The sequence below is a fragment of the Myotis yumanensis genome, unplaced genomic scaffold (assembly GCF_028538775.1).
Source record: "Myotis yumanensis isolate MYYU_CA2020_CCGP unplaced genomic scaffold, mMyoYum1.0.hap1 SCAF_7, whole genome shotgun sequence".
Lineage (NCBI taxonomy): Eukaryota > Metazoa > Chordata > Mammalia > Chiroptera > Vespertilionidae > Myotis > Myotis yumanensis.
Window position 1 is genome coordinate 37,382,884 of NW_027223758.1, and position 26,740 is coordinate 37,409,623.

General features: G+C 50.7%; 1 protein-coding gene across 4 annotated transcripts in view; it reads left to right on the top strand.

Moving 5' to 3' along the window:
- Positions 1-26,740, top strand: part of DLGAP4 (DLG associated protein 4) — a 181,047-nt gene that overhangs the window by 107,894 nt on the left and 46,413 nt on the right. For 3 of the 4 annotated variants that reach the window (XM_070420257.1, XM_070420256.1, XM_070420255.1), the window contains exons 4-7: positions 173-417; positions 3,107-3,221; positions 6,165-6,215; positions 9,296-9,536. In XM_070420257.1, coding sequence (XP_070276358.1) covers positions 173-417; positions 3,107-3,221; positions 6,165-6,215; positions 9,296-9,536 — 652 coding nt within the window. Of the gene's footprint in view, positions 1-172; positions 418-3,106; positions 3,222-6,164; positions 6,216-9,295; positions 9,537-20,705; positions 21,562-26,740 lie in introns of those variants that run through there. The other variant, XM_070420258.1, reaches the window with a different exon arrangement.

The window sequence follows — 26,740 nt, forward strand, 5'->3', positions numbered from 1 at the left end:
GAGAAGCTGTGGCAGAGCCGGCTCTGGAACCCAGCCATCCTTCCCAGCCCGGGCTGCTTCCATGGCAGTGCCCAGCACCAAAGGCTGAGCTCTCTGAGCTGGGGAGCCCGAGGCTGAGCGGCCGGGGCTTCCCTGGAAGTGTCTGTGCTGAGGCCGTTCCTCCCATCCCCAGGTGCCCGGCGGCGGTGGCGGCGAGTGGAGCACCGCACTGCTGTCCCCGCACGATGCGGATACCACAGCGGAGGGCCACATCCCCTGCCGACGCATGCGCAGCGGCAGCTACATCAAGGCCATGGGCGACGAGGACAGCGACGACTCCGGCGGCAGCCCCAAGCCCTCACCCAAGACTGCGGCGCGGCGCCAGAGCTACCTGCGGGCCACGCAGCAGTCGCTGGGAGAGCAGAGCAACCCGCGCAGGTGAACGCGCAGTCCCTCCCCCTAGAGCCCCGCCCCAGGCAAGCCCTGCCCCGAAGCCCCGCCCCTAGGAGGCCTCTAGTCCATCACGTCCAATCGGGCCCCAGGAGATCTCAGCTCTCACCTGAGCCCCGGCCCCGCCCGTGGAAGCTCCACCCACAGGTTAACCCGGCTTCATTGGAGCTCCGCCCCTTCAGGTGAGCCCTGCCCGCACAGGAATTCTTCCCCTGGGGAAGCCTCATCACGCTTCCTACCAGCCCCGCTCACAGGTAAGCCTTACCACCTAGGTGAGCCCCTCACAGTTATGCCCCATCCCTGGGAACCTCTCCTTCCTCCCTTTTGGGTGCTCCCAGAGAGCCCAACCCCACAGATGAATCTTGCCTCAGATCCAGGTGAACCTGAGACCACAACGATCCGAGCCCCCTAGGTGAACCCGCCTTCACATTAGCCTCCTTCCTGAGATGCCCGTCCTCAGGTTGGCCCTTGCACTTGGATGAGTTGACTTTGGAAAGCCCCTCCATTTGGTGAACCATCTCATAACTCCCCCTCTTCCCCTCCCAGTTAAGTTCTGGCCACAGGTGAGCCTCATCCTTTGGTAAACCAGGAAAGCCTGACTCTGACTGGCCCAGGTAAACCCTGCCCTTAGGAGTGCCGTCCCCAGGCGAATTCCACTCTCACAGAGGACCTGCCCCAGGGAACACTTTACTTCAGGCGAGAAGGACCAAGGTCACCACTTACGTTAGCACTGCCCAGGAAAGGTCAGAGGCCCCTCTGCCCATCCCTCTGTAATGGACCCCTGGGGTGAGCTCCAAGATCGGGAAGGAGGGAGGATCCAGAAGTCAAAGAGAGATAGGCAGCCTTCACCTGTCCCATCACCCTCCTGCAATTCCACTATTCAAGCCTTATCCTGTTGCTTTAAGACTTGGAAGAGTTCGTGAAAGTACAGTGGGGCCTTGACTTACAAGTTTAATTCGTTCCGTGACGGAGCTCGTAACTCAAATTACTCGTATGTCAAATCATAAAGTGAACGAGACACGTGATGCTGGGCTGATGTTGTGGCGTTCACTGTGACGTTCGCTGCGCCAACTAGTGGTGGGGTATCTGAAGCTGGCTCGTAACCCGAATTTTAGCTCGCAACTCAAAGCAAAAAATCGGCCGAGAGATGGCTCATATCTCGAAAAACTCGTTAGTCGGGACACTCGTAAGTCAAGGCCCCACTGTATGAACAAATGAAACATATGCACACAGAAAGCAGCAATTAAAATGTTAAAGAAAGAGGTGAGGCGTTCACATGCAGAAGTCGCCATGGGGATTAGAACAGAAAAGAATGAGAGGCAAGTTATGGAAAGTCTATCGAATGAGTACAAAATGAGTGAAACTTGGTATAGGGGATTCAAAGTCCACTGAGGAAGAAAAACAGAAGCAAGTCAGAAACAAACAAAAGAAAGACTAGGAAGAGTTAAAGAAAACAAGCTTAGTCCTAGTTCCCCAACTACTGGGGGCATGGACCCAGGCTTCATGGAGGAGGTAGTTTGGGAGGACTGAGACAGAGGAAAGACAGGCCAGGTGACAGCAGGACTGAGGCAGTGAGGGGAGAAGCCAGGAGTCTCGCTGGCTGGGGCAGAGGCAGGGAATGGTCTGCTGGAGGGAATTCAGGACACTACTGGCCAGTCCCAGGTCAGTCCCTCTCTGAGCCTCATTTTCCCCATCTTTAAGTGAGAGGGCTGAGCTAGCTGATCTCTAAGACCTCTTTTAGGCCTGAGACCCCACAATTCTATGAATGACCAATGGACACTGATGTTGGAGAGGTGGTTAGGACCAGGGCAGAGGCCCTGAATAAGAGGAAATCAATCAATAATGGTAGCAGTAATAGTACTGAGGACCGTCTGCTAGCACTTGCTGTACTTTGGAGTCTACTGCCCCAGTGCACTTTAATCCGCACCACTGAATCCTCCCCGTCACAGCCCTGCAGGCACCCACAGTGTCATTCCACTTAATAGGTGAGGAAACTGATGCTTAAACAAGGGTGATGACTTGTCCAGGGTCACCCAGTGAGGAAGCTGGACTCCAATTCAAGCCCGTCTATAGCAAGAGCCTGAGCTGTTGGCTGCTTGGACCTTGTCCCCAGAGTAGTGAGGGGTAGGAGGGGGCAGAAGCAGGGTCAGGTAGATGTGAGAAAGATTGAAGAACAGGGGCCATGGAGAGAATTGGTGAGTCTTCAGGGACCTGGTGGAGGCCACCTGAACATCCTGCTGAAACTGAGGCCCTTTGGGCAGCCCTAGTCTGAAATCAATGCTGTGGGGTCTTGCCCCCACCTCCTCTGTCCAGCCCCTGGAATTGCCCCAGACCTGCAAGGGAGGGGACTGTAGCATTGAGCTGGTGTGGGCCACCTCAGGTTTGGAACAGTCAAACGCAAGTTTATGCTGCCACCTCACGGCTGCAGCGGGCATGACAAGTGTGTACTTCCTGCACCTGCCAGCCTCACAAGGCCTCCAAAGGCGAGGAGTGTTCCCTTTGCTCACTGCCCAACCACCACCACCATCACCACCACCACCGTTACTCGGGCTGGCAGTGACCTCCATTTTTCTCTCTGCTATTTGATGACCTTGGCTAGTCTTTCCCCCTCGGAGCTTCAGTTTCCCAGGCTGAACAGTGGGTGAGCTGAGCCCTGTCTGCTTCCCACCCCCACCAGGAGTCTGGACCGCCTGGATTCCGTGGACATGCTGCTGCCCTCCAAGTGTCCAAGCTGGGAGGAAGACTACAACCCCATCAGCGACAGCCTCAATGACTCCAGCTGCATCAGCCAGGTGAGGGTGGGGGGCAGCCAGAAGGACAGTGTGCTTGGCAGACAGAGCCCCCCTCTCACCCAGGGGGACACACATCAACGCCAGCCCCTGTTGAGGGGTCTGCATTGTGCTTCTGTTTAGTCTGTTCTCGGAGCTACCTATGTGTGTCTCTCTGTCCCACTGACTGTCCTGTGGCTGGCGAGCAGTCACAGGGCCTGACATTGCATGGCCTAAGCTGGGTCCTGAGGGAGGGCCCACACCATGGCTGTAGACGCAGGAGCCCTGCGGTTAGGGAACTGGAGACCTGGATTTGGGTCCCATCTTGTCCCTGACTAGAGGAACCCAGAACAAGTCGCTTCCTCCCAGAGCATGTTCCCTGATTTACCACAAGAGGGTGGTAATTTCTATTTCAACAGGTCGTGAGGAATCAATGAGATAATGAACATAAAGTGCCCAGTGAAGGGTAGCTACCTTCATGGTGCTTATCGCCATCTTGCTGTGTGACTTCACACAAATTGCTTCTCCACTCTGGACTACTAACAGCAATAAGCATACGGTGCTGCACTTTTAATTCTCAGCTCCTCGAACCCTCACAGCCACCCCCAGAGGGGGCATTACTATTCTTATCCTCATTTCAAAGATGAGGATACTGCGACTCAGAGAGGTGAGGTCACACAGCTAGGAGGAGGCAAAGCTGGGTAGGAATCCAGAGCTGTCAGACCCACCTCTGGATCCCAGCCCTTGCCAGGTGTTCAGTACTTTAGAGTTTGCAAAGGTGGGACTAGCCAAGGCTTGAGGGCTTCCCCCATGGAGTGGACTTGGAGACAAGGCCCAGAGAGAGCATACCCCGGCCAATAGTAGTACAGCAAGGCAGCGAGGGCAGCCAGATGCAGACCCAGCCTTCTCTCTGTGTGCATTCCCATGGCCCAGGCTAATGGACTGCTTAGAATCAGAAGGCTTTGGAACCCCCAACTCCTCAACACTCCATTATTCCTAGTCTGGCCAAACCTTTCCCAGGCCCCCAACCTCAGATTGTCATTCCCAGACTCCGAGGAGACTGACCTCAGGTGTGGGGAGGGGTACAGCATCCCAGACATGGGACCCTCTGCCATCCTCATCCTGGCCCCACCAAGTCTTACCTGAATAGTTGTCCTGGCCTCCATGCCTGCCACCTCCAGTGTGGTCTCAGTGGCCAGAGAGAGCTTTTAAAAGACTTAAGTCAGGCCCTGGCCAGGTAACTCATTAGTTAAAATGCCATCCCTATATGCCAAGGTTTGGGGTTCAATCCCCAGTAAGAGCACATTCAAGAGTTAACCTATGACTGTATCAATAAGTGAAACAAATAGATATTTCTCTTTCTCTCTCTCTCTCTCTCTCTCTCTCTCAAATCAATAATTTTTTAAAATTACATATACAGTGGCCTGGCCACCATGGCTCAGTGGTTAAGCATTGACCTATGAACCAGGAGATCAAGGTTTGATTCCTAGTCAGGGCACATACCCAGGTTGTGGGCTCAATCCCCAGTATGGGGCGTGCAGGAGGCAGCCAATCAATGATTCTCTTTTATCGTTGATGTCTTTATCTCTCTCTCCCTCTCCCTTCCTCTCTGAAATCAATAAAAAGAAAAAAAGAAATATACAGTGAAAGACTAAAGTCAGATCACACCATACCCCTGCTCAAACCCTCCCATGGCTCCCACCACACCCAGGTGAGAGCCAGAGTCTTTACTGGGTCCCGTGAGGCCCTGCCTCCCTCTGGGACATGATCTCAGTTTGCTCTGTGACTCACCCTGCTCTGTCCACACTGGCCTCCTCTCTGCTCCTTACACATCTTATCCCTGCCCAGGTCACTGCATTTGCTATTGCCTCTCCCAGGAGCACTCTCCTCTCAAATCTTTGCACGGCTGACTCTTCCCTGCATTTCAGGTCTTGGCTCAAATGCCACCTCCTCAGAGGGGCCTGCCCTCTCGTGTAAAGTAGCTGCCCTCTCGTGTAAAGTGCTTCATTTTCTTGGCAGACTTACCACGATCTAGCATTACATTTGTTTACTTCTTTACATAATATCTGTCTCACTCTTAAGACTGAGAGCTTCCTAAAAGTGAGGGCCTTGCTTGTTCCCCACAGTGTCCCCAGTATGGGGCACAGGGCATGCAGGTGTGTGCTGGATGGACAGCTTCCCTCCCTGTCTCTCCCATTCTATCATGTTCTCTTCTCTCGGCTCTCAGTCTTCCTGTCTGTACCTGTCTTCCTCTGTTTTTCTCTCACCTCATTCATATTTTTCTCTGACTCTAGTGTGTCTCATTTCCATGTTTCTCTCTGGGTCTGTCTGTCTCTCTCTCACACCCATCTTCATCCCCTGCCTGGCCCTGGCACTTGGAAACATTTTTGTCCTTTAGCTACACAAAAAGGCACAAGATATCAGTCAGGCTGGGAACCCCAGCAGGTCTCTCCTATTACCCCCTGACTAGCCCCAGCTCTGTCCTAGTATAGGGTCCTCTGAACCCCCAAACATTCACCCCCAGAAGCTTGAGCGACCTGAGCCAAAGTCAGAGATTTGTCAGCTCTAAGCTATGTCTCTGCAGCCTTGATTCCTGTCCGAGAGAGCTTGTCCCACCAGGCATTGGACTGTGCAGGCCCTGACCAGGGAAGAGAAGGCTCTGGGCTCTGTCCCTAAACTACAGATCTGGGGGGATGCCTGCCAGGTAAGAGACAGCAGACAGGGCATCCATGGTGCCAGGGGCTAGACCAAGAGAAAGATGTGTAAACAGCACATTACAAATCCCCTGAAGGAGTGAGCCTCCCATCCCTGGAGGAAGCCAAGTGAGACCTCCTAGCACCTGGGCTACAGCCAGTCTGAGGAGGAGGTTAGACCAGCCAGCCACAAGTTCTATTGCAGCCGAGCCTGAACAACCAACCCCAGCCCCAGCCTTGGTCTCCCCATAACCCTCCCCTTCTCTTTCTACAGATTTTCGGACAGGCCTCCCTGATCCCCCAGTTGTTTGGCCATGAGCAGCAGGTCAGTATGTTTACCATTTTTTCGTACCCCAATCCCAGAATCCAGAGCTGGGTCTTAGGCCTGGCATCTGGGTGGTCCTAGCTCCCAGCCTGGACAGGTAAAAGCAGAGCCAGCACTAGGAAAGCCACCTCCAATGAAGGTGGAGTCTAGGCTCATGTTGGCGCCTTGACCTTCCACTCCTTGGCCCTATTGCTTCACTTCTCTATGCCTGTTTCCTCCTCCCCAGAATAGGAAAGAATGGGTGAGGTTCTATGAATAGGGTAAGATATAACTCCAGGACAAGGGGAAGCATTCCCTGAGTCTTCTGGCTCCCTCCCTCCTCACCTCCCCCAATGCTGGGGAAAATCCTGGGCAGACTGTTTTATTTGGACAGGCTGGGGGCTGGTGGTATTGACCTCAGCCCCGAGATGCCCTAACTTTTCTCCTTTTGGGGCCTTTAAAGATGTTGGGACTTTCTGAATGCAGAGACTTTTCAATTTTACAAAAGTTGATGGAGGCAGGGCCAGTCCTGATATTGTCTTTGGTAAGGGTGCTTCCCTACCAAGCACACTCATCCTGCCCCTGGAAGTGGCCCTCTCTTACCCGCCCCCCTCCCCATTGACCCTCTCCTCCCTCCAAGCCCCAAGACCAGAAACTAGAGCAGGAAAGGTGCTCTGAGCTCAGCCCCTCATTGTGCCCAGGAGTAGGCAAGGGACTTGTCTAAGGCCACATTCTACAGAGGCAGAACTAACTACGACTGGGCCCCATATTGCCTGATGCCAGACATGGATGCCTTATGTGCCTCCCACCCCGATGTCACATTATCCTCAAAGGTCTTTGGGAGTCCACAGTAGGCCAGGCAACCCACAGGGCAGTTCCCTGCACACAGTGTGTCCTCAGTGATACACATGCCCCCAGCACAGAGGTGACCCCCCCACCCCCACCCCGCCAGAGCTTGCAAGCATCTTAACCAACACTTACAAATCCTTGCACTCACCCCACAGAGCTGCCCATGATACAAGGTACAGGTTAGCAGGTGCTTACTCTCCCAGACACTATTCTAAATCCGTGATATTAATTATATCACTTAATCTTGATAACAATCCTATGAAATTTGGTCTATAACTAGTCCCCATGTTATACCCTTGATCTTAGCCAAAAGGCTGAAAGCAGTATCAACCTCCATTTTATAGATGGGGAAACTGAAGCACTGAACAGTTAAATTACTTGCCCACATTCGTATTGTGAGGAAATTATGAACCAGGGATTGAAACCCTGGCAGTCTAGTTCCAGAGCTGAGCCATTACTGTGAAATCCCAAAGCAAGACCTCATTGCCCTTGGCAGTCACAAGGGCCTCTCAGTATATTTCAGGTGGCAGCGTTGGAAGATAAACACCTATCTCTCTTTACTAGCCCCTGCATTTTGAATATGCCACACTGCCTTTTAACTTATCAGCACTACCCAGTAGAACTTCTGCAGTGATAGGATTGTTCTGTAACCCATGCTCTCCAATAAGGTAGCATGAGCAAGTGAAATGTGAATAAGGAAATGAATTTATTTCATTTTAATTAATTTAAACCTAAATAGCCACACATGGTTACTACTGTAACAGCTTTAGACCTTTCCAAACATATGCTTGCAATTGGGCGATGTCATTTTACTTGATGCAGTCAGACAAGTACACAGGCATTTCATTTCATTTAGATGGAGAAACACTGACCCAGAGGATAGGGATGGCCTGAGATCACACAGCCCAGTCCAGAGCAGAGCTGGCCCAGGCCCAGCTCCATCCTTTCCTTCACATGGTGCTCAGTCATGGGCTTCCCTCCCCTGTAGCCCCAGGCCTCCCCCAGGACCTCCATCCAGTGTCCCTTTTTGGCCAGCTGACTCCTCAGCTTATACTCTGTGATCCCCAGTTACCAACATGACCCAAAACATGAGTCAGGCAGATGCTTCTAGAACCTTTGGAGAGTGTATGTATGGTGAGGACCCTCTGTGCTCACGCCTCCAGCTGCAGATTTGTAGGATCTTCATCAGTCATCTTTGGAAGAACACTTAGAAGCCATCTAGGTGAGATTGAATTAGATGTGAGATGGCAAATAGCAGCCATTCTGGAATTCTCCACACTGCCCATGGCAGGCATCACTAATCTGTCCTCACTGCCACTACCCTGGTCCGGTCTTAAGTTCTCTCAACAGACTATCCCAGCAGTTTCATCTCTGGCCTCTCCCTCCATTCCAGACCCCTCCCCAGTATCCACTCTATATGCCAGGGCTGGATTAATCTTCCTTAAATATACATTTGGAGTGTTTGGTTCTGCACTTACTCACTGGGTTCCCCTGGTAAGTGTCTTCCCCTCACTGCATGTGGTATGAGTTATCTCATTAATCTTGATAACAATCCTATAAAATTTGGTCTGTAATTAACGCCCATTTTATAGATGGTAAATATCTATAAATTTTAAGATAGTAAATATCTAGCACACCTATTGGTACCCCTCACTCCAGCATTCCGAGCAGACATTAATAACTGATTATAGCCCTAGCTGGTTTGGCTCAGTGGATAGAGCGTCAGACTGCAGACTAAAGGGCCCTGGGCTCAATTCCGGTCAAGAGCACATGCCCGGGTTGCGGGCTCGATCCCCAGTTGGGGGCGTGCAGGAGGCAGTGGGTCAATGATTCTCTGTCATCATTGATGTTTCTATCTCTCCCTTTCCCTTCCTCCCTTAAATCAATAAAAATATTTTTTTTAAAACAATTTATTATAGCATACATTCCCCCACTAAATTTATATGTGGCCGCAAAATCTATCTGTCCATCAGTGTGGACACACAGGTATAATCTAGTTAATATCCTGGAAACTATCCTTAACAGTTTCTCCTCCATTGTAGAGATGGGGAAATGAGAAGGGCTGTGTATCTCCAAGGGCTCATCTGCTCATCCCATTCTGAGATGGGCGGGGGGGGGGGGGGGGGGGGGGCGGGGAAGGGGGCTGGGTTGCGGCCCCACAGACTCCACAGCCCAGCACCTGAGCCAGCCACACAGTAGCCCGGCCCTGGGTGAGCAGAGCTGGCCCCTGACGCCTGCCTTTGCCTGGACAGGTACGGGAGGCGGATCTGAGCGACCAGTATGAGGCGGCCTGCGAGTCGGCCTGCAGCGAAGCAGAGTCCACAGCGGCGGAGGCGCTTGACTTGCCGCTGCCGAGCTACTTCCGCTCCCGCAGCCACAGCTACCTGCGCGCCATCCAGGCGGGCTGCTCGCAGGAGGAGGACAGTGTCTCCCTGCAGTCCCTCTCCCCACCACCCAGCACCAGTAGCCTCAGCAACAGTCGCACGCTTCCGAGTGAGTACCGAGTTGAGGTGAAGGGTTTTGTTTTGCTTTGCTTAGGGGAGGGGCAGCCAGTGGGAAATGCTGGGGAGGAATTCGCGGTGGGCTGGCCAGGATTGGAGGGATGATTAGGAGCAAAAGCAGGAGGCCTGAGGGCTGAACTACTCACCAGCTGGCGAATTGGTGCTCAAATGGGGGTCACAGCGGCAGATGCCAGCACTGCTGGCCCGGGGGAGGGGGCTGGAGAAGGCCCCAGCTAATGGGAAGTACTTGGTTGCCAGTGGCTGTCAAGACCCTGGCTCAGAGCAGCCACCTACTGGTGGGCTGGGCTCACTGAAGCTCTAGGCGCCTGTTTGGATTAGTTCCGTTATGCAAACCTGTGGGGAGGACAGGACCCTCCAGAGAAGGCAGAGCCTTCTGGGAGAGGATGGGATCTGCATTGAGCGTTCTCAAAAGGCGTGAGTTTGCAGGTTTCTCTCATACCCTTCCTGATACTTGTTCTAAATCCTCTGGCGATAACGCATGCAGGATCAGGGTAAGAAGAGAACCTGTATCACAGAGCAAGCCATGAAAATCAACAAAATCAAGGCCAAGGAAAATCATAGCACAATATCTGGTTCAGTAGAGAGAGCTTTGAGCTTACTCTGGCCAGCTGGTTCTCTCCCTGAGCCTGTTTCCCCATCTATAAATAGTAAATTGGGGCATAAGCCAGACCCTAGGGGGCCCTTGGGGAGATGAAATTATGACTGAGTGTAAAAAGTGTTTATCAGGGCCTTGCAAGCACTAGGAGCTGACAAGTGGTAGCTGTTATCAGACTGGACTCTGAGCTTCCTAACAATTGAAGGCAACTGGTGTTGGATTGTTGTCAAAAGAGAGACAGCTGTTTCAAGTACTTAATTGGTGTTTGGTGTTCATAAATGAACCTGAATCCTGTGGATAGTCTACACACAGGAAACCAGCTTGTTGACTGAACGAACTGGTCTTTTCAGGGGGGCAGAGCAAGAATCCACTTTGTTTACCTATTGCCTGGGTGATGCATGGGCAGATCCTTGAACTATCTCCAGCCACTTTTAAACCTTAAGGAACAGTCTCCTTTGCAGGTATTAAGAGCTCAGTCTGGTCTCATTTCAAACTTGTCTACCTCAGCATCTCGTGCACCTGCAGCTGGGCGTGGTAGTCAATGCCTTCTCTGTTCCTTGTTCTCCAGTGGCCGTTTCTGGTCCCTCCAGGTGGGAGGGCGAGGTAGCTAGTGCAGATGCTGTATGCTGGCTCTTTCTCCTATGTGGTGCTTTTGGAGTTTCTCCTATCCTGCAGGGCCACATGGTGCCTTCTTTTCTGACATGGGTGATGTCCCTCCAGCCCACTGTTTCTCCATCCAGTGGTCCCCCTCCTCCCCACTCAGCCTCTTTTTGCTAGGGGGCCTGGCCCTGCCAGGCAGCCACTTGGGAAGAATTCTCTGAAGACAGCTCCCGCCCTGCTTTCTTACTTGGCTCCCACATAACCCATGTGAAATGAGGCCTTTGCCTTGCAGCACTCTGAAAGCATGGATTGGTCTGCTCTGAAAGTACAGCCTTCCTTCTAGAACTGCTGTCACACATAGGTAGCCCTGCCAGCCATTCCATTTTAGAGGTCTACAAGCAAGTGACCTCTAAAGGCGCAGGTCCTATGGCCTTCAAATCCAGGGGATCCCTGCCAGGCTCTTCCAGTCCTCTGCAGTCCCCACAGGAGCCTCAGGTATATGATCAGATTTCCCACATCATCAGGCCCAAGAGAAATTCTCTAAGTACAAAGTGGGCCTGGGGGGACATATAGCACCCTAGCAATTTTCTTCAAATAAACCCCCATTCACTAATCTTCCCCGACACCAATCATTCATGAACGAGCTGAGGATGGATGATGGGCTACATGTCTCAGAACTATTTGGGTTCCTGTATTTGCAGGGGGGCAGATCTAGGGGGGCTATTGCTAGAGTAGTACTGTATAACAACCAACCACAAAATCGGTATGATACAACAGTTAACATTTATTTCTTGCTCCCAAGTTTGTGAATTAACTGGGACAGCTCTGCTTCTGTGGCTGAAGGGTCCTCCTGTGATCAGTGGCCTACCCAGGGCATAGTCTCATGGTGATGGCAGGAGCACCAGAGAGCAAGCCTAGCTATACATGCACATTTCAAGGCCCCTGCTTGTATAATATTTGCCAAAATGCTATTGGCTAAAGTAAGTCATATGACTGAGTTCAAAGACAAGGGATGGAAAAGTACTCTCCCACTTTTGTGTCAGAAACTGTATTTACATGGCAAAGGAGTGAAGAATCAGGGTCAATAATTCAATATACTACAGTCCACTCTGTTGGTCATATTGACTTAGAAAATACGTTTATCCTCAAGACCACCCCCCACCCACCCCCGAGTTTCATCCAATCGTAACATCAAGATCTCGACTTATGTCAGGTCTGGATGTGACTCCTCTTGATTGAGTGACCTAAAATCTAAAGAGACAGTTGTCCACCTCCTACCCGTAACTCTCCACACATCCAGCATACATTGGTGAAATAGAGACAAGATAACTGCAATTCACACTCCTGTTCACGAAAAGTAGAAAAGGAATTCAGAGACTTACTGATCCCTGGCAGTTCTGAAGTTCTGGGCAAATGTTGGATGAATACTCTAGGATAGGAAATTGCCTTGATGAGGCCCAAGCTGTACCACCAGGGGTTGACTCCCTAACCCATTGTTCTCAGCAGCTCTCGGTTCTGCTCTCTGAAAGCCTTTCCTGTTCTGTTTGCCTTTTTGGTCACTTCTGAAGAGAACATTGAAGAATGTGCTCTTTAGGCAGCTGAACAACTTTCTTAGCCTGCTTTCTCCCTAAAGGGAGTTAGGGACCCAGATGTCTTTTTACACCTAGAATGGTCTCAGTCCCTTCTGCCTAAGCTGATCATAGTTTTGGCTGCGCACCTATCTCAAACATTTTATGGGTTTCCTATGTATTTGATTCCACTTAACTCCTTGTGCCAAAATCACACCCACAATTATTTTTTAGTCATGCCAGTCTTTCTAGATTCAATTATGACTACTTTGGTACATCAGGCCAACCCCTTTCAGCTTTCTGGAAGCCCTTTTGAGCAGCTAAGAGCATCCACTAGAGCATCTTATTATTTTAGAGTATTAATAAAAGATGTTACAACCACACCCTTGATTTGATCTGGGCCACATGCTGTATCTTAACTGGCCATCACCTTGGTTTGATCTTTGTCCTTTGTCCTTGGTTTCATTTGTATCTTAATTTGAGAATGACTTACTAGCAAGAGAGGCTGGAGTTAACAGATTTCTTTTCCAACTCAGCAAGTTCTGGGCCCTCTATATCCCCTCTAAACACTCCTTAGTCCTTTTATGGATTTTCTTTCTTATACAACGCTATCAAATGCACCCAAAGGCGCCAGCTTTTGCTTTCAGCGTTTTGCCTGGAACCAACCTTGCCCAAATCTATGTACTTTCTTCAGGTTACTGTAGATTGACAGTGTTACCAAGCATTTTATCTCTACATGATATGGGTTACCTTTTTTTCAAGCCTACTGTAACATTTTACCTACTACTCACCACTTGGTCTCAGTGCCAATGCTACATACTTTTGTTGCTAATACACCCTACTCCTGGTACCAATTTCTGTATCTGTCAGCTATTATCACAATGACGCTGTGTAACAAATAAGCATGCTTTTTCAGTGGCACACAGTAATACACATTTTTTCTCATTCATGAGTGTTCAAGTTGTCTGGTTCTGTTCTGCATGTCCTACATCCTCCTTCTGGAACTAAAGGGTGCCCCTAGAATCACCACCCTAGCCAGGGCATGCTCTTGTCATGGTGGTGGCAGAAGTATAAAAGGGAAAGCCCCACTTTGCAAGCATATTTCAACTCTCTTTCACATCTACTCATATTTGGTTGGTTAACATAACTCATATTAGTCCAAGGCCAAGGTCCAGGGAAATATGTCCCACCTTTTGTGGGAGAAGCTGCAGTTACATAGCAAAAGGTATGAATTCAGGGAAGGATTGGGAATTGAGGCCAAAATTTCAGTCATAGCCTGCCCCCTCAGCACAGCCCTCATGGATGATTCAGCATCTGGCTTTATATGTAGGGATATGGAGCTTTGATTATTCTCATTTGGGACTTTAGCCCAAACCAAAACACTCAAGAAGGTATCATGTAACAACATCTTACACCTACCCAGACATGTGTGCACATATGCACCTACTTACAGGCATATATATCGTTTTGTACCCTTAGACCTCTATATGATATGAAAATGTAAATAAAAACACATGCACACTGATATTCTCATGTGTACACATAATATCTACATACATCTGCACACACACATACATGTGTGTCTCTAAGGCTCATGCCACCTTCTCACCTATGAGGACATCATGCCTCTAGCAGATTTGAGCCACCAAATAATTTCACCGCCTACGTTTCCCTGGTCAGCCCTCCCTCCAGGTCTCCACAGTGGCTCCTCTCTCCTCCATCTGCAATCCCCTCATGCTCACAAAACTCATCTCCCTCACCAGGAAAACCAAAGCCACCATATTTTCAGATCTGTGCCCGGAGCTGCAGCTGGTCCATACGGTACCTTTGTGTGCTGGGTTATTAAAGAGTGCCCCCGCCACCACCAGACACTTAACTCCCATCCCTTGAAAAATTGTCATGATGTACAGTGTTTTTTTTGTTTTTTGTTTTTTCAGAATAAGACCTGTTAATGCCATCTGCTAGAAACTTGTCATAATAAGTATATAATTTAATTATGTCTTTATTGTGAATGACACACCCCCTTCTATGTGGCATCCTTAATCAGTGTAAAACTTGCACAGTCCTGCCCATAATCACCTCTCTCCATATAGAAACACACAGGCACACAGGCACATCCTATTCAGCCACTGTCTCCCGTCAGGGGCCACATTGGTCAGAAGGCTGCCCCCTTTCCTTAGCATCTGTCTCCAAGGAGTGAGCAGTCTGGGCCCCACCACCACCACCACCTGCTGAGGGGCATGAAAGCTCTTTGTCACTTTCACATGGGCACATATGCAGGCGGGCAGATAGATGTAGTTGAGGGGGGGGTCGGTGTAATGAGACAGTGAGAGCCTGGGAGGGTGGACCCCTGGGGAGTGGCCATGGGCACGACATGGAGTGCCCACCCACCTCCTCAGAACTGGCCAGCTTCCCAGCTGCCAATGCCACTGCCACCCCTTCTCTCCCTCCCCCTTTCTGACCCAGATTCCACATTCCAAAAATAGCTCTGGCAGGTGACTGGCAGGCTGGGTCAGCTCCAGCTGGGATGGTGGGGAAAGCAGCAGCTTGGCTGCCTATACATGCCCCTTCCCAGCCAAAGAACCTACCTGGGAGAGGCCACAGGGGTTCATCACCCCTCAGTCTGCCTTATCCTGCCTCCTCTCTCTCTGCCTCTGAGAAAATAAAGAAGAAAGAACAAAGAATACCTCCCTCCACTCCTTCCCTTCTCTCCCTCTGCCCATCTTCCATTAGTGCTCATTCTCCTCTCCTCTCTCCCTTCCTCCATCCCTTTCTTCTAGCTCCCCCTCCCAACCCTCTCCCCATCTCTCTCCCCACCAGCTCAGCCTTCTGGTCTGTCTCCCTCAGCTCTGTCTCTCCCTGCACCCTCTATCCCTTTCTTCCCTCACAGTTTCTGGCCCTCCCCTCCCACCAGCCTCCCTTTGTGTCTCCCACTCCTACTGAATCACAAAGGAGGCTGTGACATCACCCCAAGTGTGGTCATGGTAGGCTGCTGGGTGGCACCCCCAGCTCCTGCCAACTGCATTCTCTGCCCCTAAACATGTGCACACATGTGTACACATACCCATACAGATGCGCACACACACACACTAGGGGTCACTCCCTGGCAGTGCTTGAGGCTGTAGGCTGAGCTGGGTGCTCCTGCCCTGGGAAACACCCTTGCTCAGGGACTGTAAATTCTAGTTTTAGCTCTGCTGTGTCACTCTGGGCGGGCCCCAGCCCCTCCCTGTGCCTCAAATTCTCCATCTATATTGTGGAGCTTGGGTTTGAGGATCCTTGAATATCTCCTATCCAAGTCACAGAATGTTCTGTCCTCCCTTCTTTGTTCCCCCCTCCCTCCCCCCTGTTGAACTCTCCCAGTTTCTTCTCTGATTCACTCCTCCTCCATAGACACAGGAAGGGAGGCTGACTACATTCCAGGAAACCCTTCAGTCAGCCTTGTCTTCTAGTCCTGTCCTAGGTCTAGCCCTCCACAAACTGTTTATTACACCACAGGCTCCTGTCAGACTGGACACTCCATCTGCCAGAGTGTCAGTGCTGAGAGGACCTCAAAGACAGACTTGTTCAGAGATGCAAAATAGACTTCAACTCATGTCATCTCTGATCCCTGGAGCTCAGGGCTGAGATTTAGTTCAGCAGAGAAGTGTGCTGCCGTCGATTAGTGATGTCTGCCGTAGCCAGGATAGTTGCGCATATCTGACATTCCAGATTTAACCCAGTTAACCTCTCTCACACATACATGCACATACACATTTACTGATATTTTACAAAGAAACTGCAGCCTAGAAAAGGTGAGTGTGAAGTCACGGTCACCCAGTTAGTAGGTCAAGCAGGTGTTTTCCGCTGACTTGAGTTTGCTATTATCCTGTGTGTGGGGGAGCCACTCAAGTCCTGGTAAAGAGGTACAGCGTGGCCACAGAGTTTCAGGGAGAATTATCAGGCAACATGGGCAGGATGCATCAGATAAACACTAAGTGAATAGTACACGTGCAGCATAGGACGAGTAAACTTACATTTTCAAAGTCTTAGGACTGTGCCTGGCCCAATAACCCCCAGTTGCTTTTGTTATTAATATGCCTTTAAGCAAAAACCAGGACAGTGGTGTCTGAAACACTGTACTGTCTTCGGTATGATTCTTTTCTCCTTTTTATTTTTTTAACCATAAAAATTATTTTATTTACATAATTTCCTATGAAATAGATTTTATACACTTGAGATTGAAAATTGAAACTGCTTTTCCCACAAAATAGCTGATGAATGATCACATTCTTAGTTCTTTCGTGATATAGTAATATTAAATCATTTTAGAAAATTAAATGGCATGTTAAAGCTAATTATTAGCACTTACAAATCAGTAAATTTATGAAAAATCCTATTATGAGGAAATACATAAAACACCAGTTGAAAGTGAAACTTGAGTGGAACATGCTGGAGAATATGAGGCATTCTTTTCAATAGGTTTACTTTATATTCACACTGTGGTTGGCCCAACATGGTTATCACCATTAAAACAGATCCTTCAGCAACCAGAAATTTTATCCTTTTTTTTTAAAATATATTTTATTGATTTTTCACAGAAAGGAAGGGAGAGGGACAGAGAGTCAGAAACATCAATGAGAGAGAAACATCGATCAGCTGCCTCCTGCACATCCTCCACTGGGGATGTGCCCGAAACCAAGGCACATGCCCCTGACCAGAATCAAACCCGGGACTCTCCAGTCCGCAGGCAGACACTCTATCCACTGAGCCAAACCGGTCACGGTGTCTTTTTTTTTTTTTTTTTTAATATATCTTATTGATTTTTTACAGAGAGGAAGGGAGAGAGATAGAGAGTCAGAAACATCGATGAGAGAGAAACATCGATCAGCTGCCTCCTGCACATCTCCCACTGGAGATGTGCCCGCAACCCAGGCACATGCCCTTGACCGGAATCGAACCTGGGACCCTTCAGTCCGCAGGCCGACGCTCTATCCACTGAGCCAAACCGGTTTTGGCCACGGTGTCTTTTTTTAAAATGTTTTTATTGCCGAAACTGGTTTGGCTCAGTGGATAAGAGCGTCGGCCTGCGGACTGAAGGGTCCCAGGTTCGATTCCGGTCGGGGGCATGTGCCTGGGTTGCGGGCACATCCCCAGTGGGAGATGTGCAGGAGGCAGCTGATCAATGTTTCTCTCTCATTGATGTTTCTGACTCTCTATCTCTCTCCCTTCCTCTCTGTAAAAATCAATAAAATATATTTTAAAAAAATAAATAAAATAAAATGTTTTTATTGATTTTTAGAGAGAGGGGAAGGGAGAGGGATAGAGAGAAACATCGATGAGAGAGGAACATCACCGATCAGCTGCCTCTTGTACTCCCCACTGGGAATCGAGCCTGCAATCTGGGTTTGTGCCCTGACCAGGAATCAAACTATGACCTCCTGATTTATGGGTGGATGCTCAACCACTGAGCCACACCAGCTGAGCTGGATTATCGTTTTTATTTTTATTTTTCCTAAAATAAAAAAGCAGTCTATGAAATATGAAATAAGAATAGTCTGGAAGTCTGATAGGGGCCCAATTTCAGTACACTGGCACTTTCCCATTCCTCTCGTTATTTCATAGAGCACTTCATTTATCCACTTGGAAAAAATTTATTTTTTTATATCAACTTGAGTCAGAATCAATGTCCCATTTGTGAGTTTTCCAACCTCTCCATTCCATCCACTTGACAAAATACTGGGAGCTGATTTCTTCTATTTGGATTTCCTGCCTTTCTGCCCTTTCCTCTTCTTTTTCTTGAAAATATCTGTGTCCTAGGCCAGTGGTCGGCAAACTGCGGCTTGCGAGCCACATGCGGCTCCTTGGCCCCTTGAGTGTGGCTCTTCCACAAAATACCATGTGCGGGTGCGCACGTACAGTGAGATTGAAACTTCGTGGCCCGTGCGCAGAAGTCGGTATTTTGTGGAAGAGCCACACTCAAGGGGCCAAAGAGCCGCATATGGCTCACGAGCTGCAGATTGCCGACTACTGTCCTAGGCTATTCCCCTTTCTTCTTCCTTTGCTGCCTTTTTTTCTCAGATCTGCTCCTACAAAACCTTGTAATTCACATAATTCTTTTTAGGAGGCTGAGCATAAGGGCTCGTTCCTGTTCCAGGACTCTTTTCTTTTCCATAACCCATGATCCCAAACCTGTGTACCTCCAACTGAACCTTTTCTAAGTTAAATTATTGTATAACCACATCTTTCTTTCTCCTTTCCCCCACCCCCGGAGGCATTCCTTTTTTCTTTTCTTTTTTTATTTCAGAGAGGAAGGGAGAGAGAAGAAAGAAAAATGATGAGAATCATCAATCTGCTGCCTCCTGCACACCCCCTACTGGGGATTGAGCCTGCAACCTAGGCATGTCCTGATTCATGGGTCGATGCCCAACCACTGAGACACATGGGCCAGGACTGTGTGCTCTTTTTGATCCAGCTTCTGTTTTGTTATTTCTGCTGTGGAATTCCACCACTGCTACTTGCTGTTCTTCAGGGAAGAGTTGATGCTGCAGCACAAGGGACCTGTGGTCCTGCTAGGGCACCAGTGGGGGTCACAGCAAGGGCACACTGCACTGTTCTCTGAGCTCCTAGAGCAGTGGTTCTCAACCTTCCTAATGCTGCGACCCTTTAATACAGTTCCTCATGTTGTGGTGACCCCCAACCATAAAATTATTTTCGTTGCTACTTCATAACTGTAATTTTGCTACTGTTATGAATCGTAATGTAAAATATCTGATATGCAGGATGTATTTTCATTGTTACAAATTGAACATAATTAAAGCATAGTGATTAATCACAAAAACAATATGTAATTATATATGTGTTTTCCGATGGTCTTAGGCGACCCCTGTGAAAGGGTCGTTCGACCCCCAAAGGGGTTGCGACCCCCAGGTTGAGAACCGCTGCCCTAAAGGAAGCTTGAAGGCTCTTCCTCTGGTCTCTTACAGGAGAACCAGGAGGGGGAGCTGGCTCTACTCCCTAACGCCATTGAAGTCCCCACATCTCTCTTGTTTCCCCTTCTCTTTCTGGTCCTTTTCTGTTCTGCTTCATCTTCTGAGTCTCCAAAGCTGTAGAGGTTCTGGAGCACAGCATCCAGAGGCGTGTGAGAAGAGGGAAGGAGGGGGACCCCAGACCCTGCTTCTGTGCCATTGTGGGGTCTGACTCCGTGGGATAAGGCAAAGCCCGCCTGAATGCCCTCCTTTCCTGTTTTACGTTTGGAACAGAAATGCACAGAGAAGGGAAGGAACTTGCCTAGGCCACCCAGCCAGGCAGGTTGAGAAGCAGGAGCTGGGTCTGTGGATGGCAGACCCACTGTAAGTGCGGCCTGGAGGGATGAGACCCGCAGGGAAACAACTCCGGAGCAGGACTGAGAGGAGGGTGCGCTGGCTGGGGAGAAGCAAGGACCCGGGAGGGCCGGGGGGGGGGGGGGGGGGGGGGAGGGGGGGCGGGGGGGGGGGTAGAAGGGTGACGTATGGATTCGGGCGGCACCTACTGCACTTGCCCTCCAGGGCGCCGTGGGGTGCAGGTTTCACTATGGCAGGCAGGAAACGAAGGCTCAGGGAGGCTGCACGGACGTTCAAGGTCGCACAACCCTCCAGAGGCTGAGCCAGGACTTAAACCCCACCTGGAGGACTCGGGGTGAGGACAGCAAAGTGAGGATGGAGCAACGGGGACAACTATAACCACTTAGGACGTAGAGCCGGTCGTACTAGAGGTCTCATTTGACCCTACAGGGGTGACAAGACCGCCGCGGGCGCTTGCTCTGAGCCTCACGAGGTGTCGCAGTGGTAAACGGGTGCAAACTCTCCCCGGCCGCCTCACGCACGGAGCATGCGTCCCGTTCCAGCTGGAACCGGTTAGGCTACGGCGTGAGGGGCGGAGCCCCCCTCCCGCGCTCAGGCCTGCGCGTGCCGACGTGGGCGCGCTCCCTCTCCCGGTGGGTCTGCTCGGGCGGGATCGAGCGCCCCGCGCGCTTGCGCACCGGCCGAGCCGCGCGTGCGCGCGAGGGGCCCAGTGCCCAGCCGGCTGCGCGCGCCCCCGTCCGCCCGCGACGCGCGCGCGGCTGACGCGGAGGGCGGGGAGAGGCGGGGCCGACGCGGGGCTTTAACCCAGAGGCCCCGCCCCTCGGGCGTACAAAACCGGAGCCTCGGGCCGGGCCGCGTGAGGGAGGAGGGTGAGTGCCCGCCGCTGGCCGCCGCTGTCGCCAGCCGGTCCGTCACTCCGTCCGTCTGTCCGGTCCACGTCGTCGCCGCCGCCTCCTCAGCCCGGACGCCCGGGGCCCGCCCGGAGCCGCCCGGAGCAGCCGCGGCCCCGCGAGGAGACGGGCGCCGCCCCCGCCCGGTCCTGCCCCCGCCCTCCTCCCCGTCTATCCGTCCGTCCGTCCGTCAGTCCACCCGCCCGCTCGCGCCTCCGTCCTTCTGTTCGGCCAGACCTCGGGCCGTCTCCCCGCTCCGCCCGCTTTGTCTCTCCCCGGCCGCTGTCTCTTTGTCTCTGCCCCGCGCTGCCTCAGCCCCTCCTTCGCTCCCCACACTCGGGTTCCCTCGACGCGTTCCTCTCGGCCCTCAGCCTCCTTTCCTGGACTCCTCCATTCTTCAGGACCCCCTCAGAGCGCCCCACACCTCTGGGTGCTTTTCCTTCAGAACAGCCTCCACACCCCCAGGGCTCCCCCACATCCTTTGGGGGCCTTCCCTTCCATCTGCGCCCCAGGTCCCTGGGGTCTTGCCTCTTAGCCCTCATTCCCTCAGGGATTTTCCTTTTTTTGGTGTCTCCCCTGTACACTGGGATCTCCGAGATCCTTTGGGGTCTCTCTCCTTGGAACCCACCTCCCCCCCCCCCCCCAAGCTCCCCAGCTCCCCGGCTTCAGCCCCTCCCTGCCTTCCCTTGGTTTGTCCCCTGTCACTGACTCTCCTTGTTCTCTTTCAGGCCTCTGCCCCCCCCCCCCCCACATTTATCTGGGTGGGGATCCCCTGCTTTGCTCTCCCTGCCTCTCTTTGCCCCCACATCTGTCTCCTTGCTCTCACCATTCCGTGTCTCTTGTGCTGAAGGCCCCCTTTTGAACCTGCTCCTTTGCCCAGAGCTCTTGGCCCCCTCGTCTCTCCGCCCAGCCCCCTGTCTCCTCTCCTCTGTCTCTCCCTCTCCCTTTTCTGTCTTTGCCGGTCTCTGGGTCTCTGGCCCCCATCCGGCCCTCATGGCTTTGTGTCTGGAGCTCTTGAAGCAATGTGAGTGGTGGGGTGTCCGGGTCGGGCGGAGTCTGCCTGCAGGCTGGCCGTGGCTGAGGCTCCCTGGGGTTGGCGCTGGGGCGAGGGCTGGCACCAGGGCTGGACACTGTGGGCCTCCCGACGAAGGGGGCCGGGAGGGGCCGGCCCGCGGATGGAGCTGGGAGTGGGTGGCCTTCCTGCTCTGAGGCTTCTGCTTTGGTTGCTTGAGTGTGCGAAGGGTGTCATGAGCTGGGTGTCCCTGCCTGCTTGGCCCTGCATGGCCTGGCACTTGGTGATCGCTTGTGGGCAGGCCTGGGCTATTTTGGAGCCGGCAGGATGTGATATCACTTGGGCGTTTATTTAGACCCGGCTGGGGGTGGGGGCTGCGTTCTTGCCAACTTGAGTAATGAAATGGTGCAGGGGGGTGCGGCCTCCTAGGCAGCTGGGCCGTGGGATTTGGTGCCAGGACTTTGCAGGCCACCAGACTGGGCAGGTGAGCAAGGGGCTGTGCGGCCTTGGCCTGTCTGAGCCTCTCGGTGAGGGTTGAGGGTAGAGAGGAGTTGTTCTTCATCTGACCATCCCTGAGTATTGGGTTTGGTGGTCCGACACCTCTGGGGCCTTCGTTCTGCCAGCTTCAATCGTGTGACCTTGAGTAAGACCCTCAACCTCTCAGCCTCAGTTTCCCCGTCTGTTTAAAGAGAATAATTGTGCCAGCCTCACAACGTTGTCTTGATCAAATGAAACATCTGTAGACATGCTTTGTGAACTCTCACCCTCTTTACACTGAGCTCCACAGAGGGGATGCAGCTTGCCTGGGCTACATAGCCAGTTTATGGTGTAGCTGGAACAGGGGTCAGGGCCCAGGAATCCCCATCCAGAGTTCTCTACCCTCCACTCCATTACTACCTGATTATTCAGGAGTACACCTGCCCCTATGATAGGGCAGGAAGTAGGCCATTCCGAATTTATGCCCTCATCCTGGTTGCTCTTTGTCAGTTTGTAAAGATAGGCAGGTATGCCCAGCTGGATGTTTGTGCTGGGAGACAGTTGGATTTTCCATGTTCCGTCCCATTGTTGTCCAAGGGATTTTTCCTTGTTTGGCCAGTGGCGTTTGGGAATAGTCACTTGTGGTTGTAAGCCCTAGCAGCTTTTCCTGTTTCCCTGTAGAGTGTGGGACAAAGTCCCCAGCTGAGAAAGGGTCCACACTCAGTGGGGTCTGCTGTCAGGGAGCCTTGGATGTCCCAGAACTTTGGAGGAGATGAGATCCGCTATTGTAGCCCCCTTATCTTATGGAAGAGGCCCAGAAAGACCAGGGACCCACAGATGGTCAAGCCAGGACTCCTGGGTACTGTTCCGTGGCATTGCCTCTCAGGAGGTCACTATCAGGCTGGTGTCACCTGCCCACTGGTATATAATGACAATTTCTTACATCCATTGACCTTTTACTGTAGACCTATGTTCGGCATGCTACACAGACTACTTACAGTGGGGAGAAGAAGGGGCTTGGTTCCCGTCTAGAAGTGAGGGATCAGGGTTCTGGTCCCCACATCTCACCTGTTCTCAGGGAGGCATCTTTCCCCTGGGCTTCCGCTTCCTTATCTGTAAAATGGGAATCATAATCCTTGTCCTAAGACTGGTTCTGAAGTCATGGAATCCCTAAAAAAATTCTGTGAGGCAGAATGCCAAGGTTCTATTCCTGCCTCTGATGCAGTGTGATTTCAAACAGGAGTCCTCCTTTATGTATTTTTTTCCTTCTAAAGAAAGGGAGTTGGGCCTATTAGGTGCTTTCAAGCTGACATTTGAGGATCCTAAGGTAATTCAAAGGTCACCTATCTGTACCTACATCTCATCTTACCTGTTAAAAGTGTGCTTGATCACAGAATAAGAGGGAGAATAGATTGAATGCTGTCAGATGTGTGCTGATGATGTGCTGTGGGGTTTTGTGGGAGAGAAAGGAGTCCAGGAGAAGGCAGTACTTGAGCTGGGCCTCTATACCAGGCATGTTCTGCCTTTTAAACAAGCATATCTCAGAGATACTGTGGTGCAGACCACCACAATAAAGTGGGCTATTATCTTTTTGCTGTTGGAGGATCTTGCCTTCAATTTGTAAAAACACAACATCTGTGAAGTGCAATAAAATGAGATATACCTGTACACAATTTCCCAGAGGGTAGGAATAGTGTGGATTTTAGAGCCACAAACACCTGGTTTTAATCAGTCTCTATCACTCACTGCCTATGTAATCTTAGTCAAGTTACTTTCTTTGAGCTTCAGTATCCTCATCTGGACTCAAGATAACCATATTTACAAAGTAGGATTATAGTGGGGATTAAGTGAGAATATATATAAAAAACACCCAGTACATAGTAGGCACTTAATAAATGTGAACTTTCACCTCCTGATAATATCTGGATCACTTTTTTGTGTGTGAGATCAAGACAGATGCCCAGCCTCTCCCCCCACTCCCTATGGTTGGGGTTCTGGTAAAAGGAAAGCACCTTCTGGCTGTTGTAATAAATAATAGGAGTAATCCTCTAATCTCTCACTTGCTGTGTGAGGCATTGTGTAATCTGCCAGGCTCTTTTCTGACCATTGTTCTTCACAACAGTCCTAGGAGGAAGTCGGAAGTGAAAGGAGTTCTCCATTTCACAAATGAATAAAGAGCCCAGAGAGGAACAGGTAGCTTCTCAGGGTACCACAGCATGGCTTTGTTGGGGCAGGCTAGCCCAGACTGGACTTCGCCCACAGCTTTGCTCCAAATTGATTGCTTCTGCCTGATAGACTACCCCCTCAGGCCACCTTCTCTGGGTCTGGCATCTGTTCTGCTAGAAGGGTTTGCTTGACATTTCCCCAGCCTCTGAGCTCATCTCAGATTTAAATGGGACTAACTGGAGGCTGGTTAGGGGACTGAGTCACCACCTTCACTGGCTTTCTCATCCTGAGCAGTAACCAGACACACCCAGAGGGCCACTGAGTGAGTGAGACCTACTGGTTGTAGACACCACACGGGACAGACTTTTCTCCCTGAACTCCTACTATGGTGGCTCCATATGTTTTTCTTTAATACCCAGAGATCTGGAAGCACAGGCCACATTGAGCAGTTACTGGCTTGGCCTTTCCTGCTCCCAGCCTTTATTTGTGCTTACCCTTCCTCTATGGTGCTCTCCCCTTTGAGGCACACGGTGCAAATGCACCTCCTCCAGGAAGTCTGCTGACTCTGGGTCAGACTGAATCAGTCCCGGGTCCACACTTGCTGAAAGTATGACCTTGGCGGGTCACTTTACCTCTCTGTGCCTCAGTTTCCTCATATATAAAATTTAGATTCCTCATCTTTATAAAATTGAGGTTCCTGAACTCCATTCCCAAAGATTCTCATTTGGCAGGCCTGAGGCAGGAATCAGATTTTTAAACCAATCTTTTGGAAGAGTCTGATGCTGAGAGTCTGTGGGCTACAGTTCTATAGTTTGGGAAAAGCTGAACTGAGAGTTTCCTGTGTTTGTATCACAGCTGGGCTTGTTCCTACTGTGTGACCTTGGATTGATCAACTTTTGTACCTTTGTTTTCTTCCCTGTCAAATTAGGATAGAAATACCTAGCTCACAAGTTGCTATGAGGATGAGAACTCATGTAGTAAAAGCCCTTCAATAAATGGGAACTTGTCTGCTACACTGCTGTTCACTGGGTGTCAGGGTCTGTGCTAAGCAGTTTATGGCATTATCTGACTGCATTATTGCAGCAATCCTATGATATGGGTACCAATGTTATCCCCATTTTACAGGTGAGGAATCTGGCCCTTCGTTATCATCTTTGTTTTGGGCAGGATTGGTTGTTCCAGAACCAAGTTATCCTTCTGCTGCTTAACCCTGGCAGCAGACACTCAGGCCTAGCCAGGGTGAAGTCTGTGGAATTGAACACCTGGGAAGGAATGCAATCCAGTTGTCAGCAGGAATTGAATGAGGTTGATGAGGTGTGCAATGAGTGCCTCTCAGGTTCCAGGTTTTCCAGTCTGACTGTGGCTGCCTCTTTCCCCTTTACCTGTGTTGGAATTAGCTGGTTCCTTAGTTCCTGGGAACCAAGGCTACCTTAGAGATAAATAAAATTCATATTCTAGAACTAAAAGATTATTGTTTCTTGTTCACAATAAGGAAGCAGGGAGGTGGCAAATAAGGACGTGCCTAGGGTCCCAGATCAAGATGATGCGAAGGCCAGCCTCTCCACCCAGGTCTCCCTCATTTCTGTAAATCACTGGTCCGGTGGAAAATGAGCACTGAGGTGTGGTTTGGCTAGTGAACAGTTTACTCTTGGGACAAGAGCAAGAGAAGTGATCCCAGCCCTGGCCAGTGTGGCTCAGTTGGTTGAGCGTCATCCCATGTACCAAAAGGTTGCCGGTTCCATTCCTGGTCAGGGCACATGTCCAGGGTATGGGCTTGATCCCCAGTAGGAGAAGGTATGCAGGAGGCAGCCAATCAATGTTTCTCTCTTACCGATGTTTCTCTCTTTCCCTTTCCCTTTGTTGCTGTCTAAAATCAATAAAAGCATTTTTTTTTTTTTAAAGAGAAAGAGAAGTGATCCCAAGTGGTCAGAGCTAGACTTGACTCAGTCTGGAGCTGAATTGGGTTTGGAAATCTTTTCTAATCAGGGGCCTGCTCTCCCAGCCCTGGGCCAGGCTCTTTGGCGATGGGAAAGAACAGATGCCCTCTGCCCCTGGGAACTAACTTATGGTCTGACAAGAGAGACAAGGCTACAATTACAAGAGACTGTGTGACAGTCTATAATTAAGTGTCTGGTAAAGAAAAGCATTGTCTGAGAAGGAAGAAGTGAGTGTGAGCCAGAAACAAACGGGGCTAGATTCTAAGAGACAGAGGGTAGGACTGACATTCTGGAGAATGGTTTGTACAAAGTTAGAGGTACAGGCGCTGGAAGGTAAACAGTGAGTAGATTAGTTCTGCTGATGCATCACGGCTCTGGATAAAAAACCTGGGCAAGACCAGGAGGTTGTAGGCAATGTTGAGCTTTAGCTGAAAAGCAGAGGCTTTGGGGAGCCATAGAAGGTTTTAGAGCAGGGATAGTACAACTGGACGATTTTCTTCAAGATGAATCAGGCTGGAATTAGAGTGAAGCTTTGCAGGCATCCAGATGACAGAAGAGGATGAGGTTCTGGTGGAGCCCTTGGGAGTGGGAAGAGCCAGTTGGGATAGCAG